Source organism: Priapulus caudatus, unplaced genomic scaffold (assembly GCF_000485595.1).
Source record: "Priapulus caudatus unplaced genomic scaffold, Priapulus_caudatus-5.0.1 Scaffold406, whole genome shotgun sequence".
NCBI classification, from domain to species: domain Eukaryota; kingdom Metazoa; phylum Priapulida; class Priapulimorpha; order Priapulimorphida; family Priapulidae; genus Priapulus; species Priapulus caudatus.
In genome coordinates, this window is record NW_014577467.1 from 131,191 (window position 1) to 135,033 (window position 3,843).

Here is a 3,843-nt window from a genome sequence, read left to right on the forward strand (position 1 = left end):
ACACATACACCCACACCTGCACCATCTTCTCCCACCTGTCAACCACAACATGACACGATGACGGCAACCACACAGACATATGACACACATACACCCACACCTGCACCATCTTCTCCCACCTGTCAACCACAACATGGCACAATGACGGCAACCACACAGACATATGTCTTCATGTATAACACAGATGCTGCAAGCAGCATCACCCATCAAGCATAGGTGATCGATGCTGCATAGGGACCGTCAGTGCAATATTGATGAGTTTGACTTTGGTAGATTTGTGGTATAAGAATGACGATCCCATAAACGATGCATTTCGTATGATGAAAACATAAAAAAAGCCCGTTATAACACGATAATTAGACCCAGGGGTCTAAAAAATTAAATCGCAACTGTATGGGTGTTTGTTTTAGAGAATCATAGCACTCGGATCACACAGTTCTGATAGCTGGCCATTTTTTGGTAGTGTGCAGTGAACATAGAATCTACTCAACATGCTCTAAAGTTCAGGTAAATCTGACCTGTACCACTTTCATTATATGGGGGAAAAATTGCTGACTCATTGCACCAATGTGAAAATGGCATATATATATATAATAGCTACAGGCCCAAGGCCATTTTACTGTATCGCCTGTAGCAGAGAGTAAGATTTAGTTGACATATTCTAAACGTGTAGATAAAACCATGAATCTACCTGTAAATAAAATCTACATGTGAACGATGTAAAGAAGTCTACATGCACATGAAACCTCTCTAATATGGCAGTATGGAGAGAAAATAACAACTGACAAATCACATAATAACGAAAAACCAATAGAATGAATGGTTTTCACACTTGTCTCACACTTGTCTCACACAACTCATTGTTCTGTTGTTAGTGACGTACACTAACTAATATGAAACTTACCCAGTCACAGCATGGCTCAGAACCAACTTTAGCTGCAATGCCTTGGAATATTGGTTTGATAGCTGGCCTAAACAAGAAGCCGAGAAATACGAGAATATCAATAAATATGCATATATATATTATTACTACATTGTTGCGAGGGAAGCACAAAGCTTTGGTGACCTCGAAAATCAATAATACCCTGACCTACGACAAAAAAAATGATTTTCCCAGTCCACGAATGTCTGTATTCCCTGAACAAACAGCCAATACATGTCGTTACCCTACGTGTAAAATCTGGAGAAAATAAAACTATTACTAAGGCTGACTGTGAGCGGTCTGATAAGCCAAAACCAAAGGAAAATCCACATACTATGCGTTCGTGCATGCATGTGTGTGTACGAGTGCGCTCGTGCGTGCTTGCGTGCGTGCGCTTGTGCATGTGTGCGCATGTATGTACTCCGCTATACTTGCCATGCTGCTGGAGCGCCCCCTGGCATCAGTGACGGGCCGTATCGAGCGCCGTCCTCACCCCCGCTGACGCCGCTGCCGACAAAGTGCAGTCCCTTGACGGCGAGCTCCTTACAGCGGCGCTGCGTGTCAACATACTCCGAGTTCCCTCCGTCAATGATGATGTCACCCTTCTCCAGCAGCGGCACCTGGTGGCGGGAAAACCACGTATGCTTAACGTTTACAAAACACCAGCACAGTGTTGGGGCTTTTGATAGTGTTTGTGAGTTTCTCTCTGGGCTTTCAGGCTTTTGATAGTGTTTGTGAGTTTCTCTCTGGGCTTTCAGGCTTTTGATAGTGTTTGTGAGTTTCTCTCTGGGCTTTCAGGCTTTTGTTAGTGTTTGTAAGTTTCTCTCTGATGGTTTGTTAGACTAGTGTTTGTGAGTTTCTCTCTAGGCTTTTGTTAGTGTTTGTAAGTTTCTCTCTGAGGTTTTGTTCGCGTTTGTGAGCTTCTCTCTGGCCTTTTGTTAATGTTTGTGAGTTTCTCTTTGCATTGCTGACGTGAGAACGTTTCTGAGCTGTCATCTGGTGTTCTGCAATGATTTCTGGTTTGTTGTTTTTCAGCTGTGGCATGTTGCTACCTTACCAAGACCATGTTGTGCTCTACAAGAATTAGACTTGTGACTAAAGACTCAATAATGATGACAGACCTATAGACATTAGCCCCCCTACACTTGCCTAGTAATCTCGAAAAACTGGATCTGTTGCATGAGCGCACATATATATACTACATGACCTGTCCATCTAGCTGAGTATCCAGAGAAATTATGTACTTTGATGGTGGGAAAGCCAAAGCACAACCAAACTATTGCTGGTACTGTACAGCAGTTGTAGTTTGTGGCAGATGGAAAAATCACAACAAACACATTACTATTCATGGTTGCCTCTATTTAAGGAATCTATTTCAACTCTATGGACTCCTGGGGAATACCATCAAAATATCATTAAAATTTTCATCAGTAAAGGTAGAGTGGCATTAGTCCTACAGACATAATTGCACACAGATTGCCGAAGTGTTCAGCCAACGCTTGGTTGTGCTGTTTTTGGCTAAAATCAGCAGTAACTTTATGTAAATCTCGCCACCATACATGGCCAATCAACTCATACGTGACTCAGAATAGTGGGTACTGCACTATACATTCGATTCTACACTGTTTCCTGGGTTAGTGATCTACCATTACTACCACACTACACCATGGCTAGTAGCAACCATTACTACTACTACACTGTGCGGGACTCACCAGTTTTTCTATGAATGCATCTACAGCAGCCCCTGCCTTCACCATGAGCATGACACGGCGAGGTTTCTTCAGCTTGCCAACCATCTCCTGCAGTGAGTGTGCGCCAATGACCTTTGTTCCTTTTGCCTCGTTAGCAAGAAAGTGATCGACCTTCTCCACCGTCCTGTTGAAGGCACACACCTGTCGACAAGGATACCATTTACATGCTGAGTGTGATGGAGATGGAGATGGGCAAAGGTTAAGGAAGAAGGCAGCATGATCAGGCTCATGAGATGTCTAAAGGGAAGGCTAAAGGGAATGGGATGCAAGATGTTTTGAAAATGTTTAAGAGAAAGCTAAATGAGAGTCATGAATAATTTTGTATTGCCTCTATTGGCTAAAAATGTCTCACAAACAGGAAATTCATTTCCAAACTGCGCCAAGATAAAGCTAAGCTGTGCTGTTGCTAGGCTGTTAATAAAATGTAGAATCTTTAATTATCACGATTGAATACGAATTTTCGGTTAAACTTGTCACACAATAAAATTGTGTTGTCACTATTGTTTAACCATGTAGATGGATTACCACAATGAGTGATTTTCCACGGTGGTCATTATGCCACTACCATGCCCTCTATGGGAAAGACTGATAGGAGGACAATACGTACAACAAAGCCATGATCATTCATGTTGAGAATGAGGTTCTGCCCCATCACAGCCAGCCCTATCAGTCCTATGTCAGCAGCCCTGAAGCAGATGAGTACACTATTACAGTCACATGCCAAAACAGGTGAACAATAGACACACAGTGTGGGAGTCCTTATTTCCTTTAACATTCCCTGGTAGACATTCATGAGAAAAAATTTTTTTGCTTGTTACATATACATACATGGTACTGGCACAGATGTCGGAAACTGGATGCATTTCAACTTGCCGCCATTAGTTGGAGGCTATTTCCCTCAGCACTTCCTGGATGAAATTCCAGGAAATGTATATATTCTGGCTTGCCACATAAATTCTCACATTATACAGACACACCATCAGTTGGATCAACAAGTCAGGTGGAATTTTAATGATTGCGATTAGCGTACCAATAATTGCAAAAAAAACTGAAATACAGGTTTTTGATTTTGAATAAATAGAGGTTGTTATATCATCTGAGTCGCACTAGATAAAACAGGTCATTAAACGGCATACACAACACAAACTAGAATAAAACGCATATATATAT

The 3,843-nt window shown here is 41.9% G+C and overlaps 1 protein-coding gene across 1 annotated transcript in view; it reads right to left on the minus strand.

Moving 5' to 3' along the window:
- The window catches only part of LOC106810044 (6-phosphogluconate dehydrogenase, decarboxylating-like), an 11,529-nt gene extending 8,176 nt beyond the window's left edge, over nt 1-3,353 (minus strand). Inside the window, exons 1-5 of the mRNA XM_014813311.1 lie at nt 3,281-3,353; nt 2,635-2,814; nt 1,358-1,542; nt 905-971; nt 93-119 (exon numbers count right to left, since the gene is read on the minus strand). Coding sequence (XP_014668797.1) covers nt 93-119; nt 905-971; nt 1,358-1,542; nt 2,635-2,814; nt 3,281-3,325 — 504 coding nt within the window. The 5' untranslated portion in view covers nt 3,326-3,353. The remainder of the gene's footprint in view (nt 1-92; nt 120-904; nt 972-1,357; nt 1,543-2,634; nt 2,815-3,280) is intronic.
- Between the last annotated feature and the right edge of the window lie 490 nt (nt 3,354-3,843).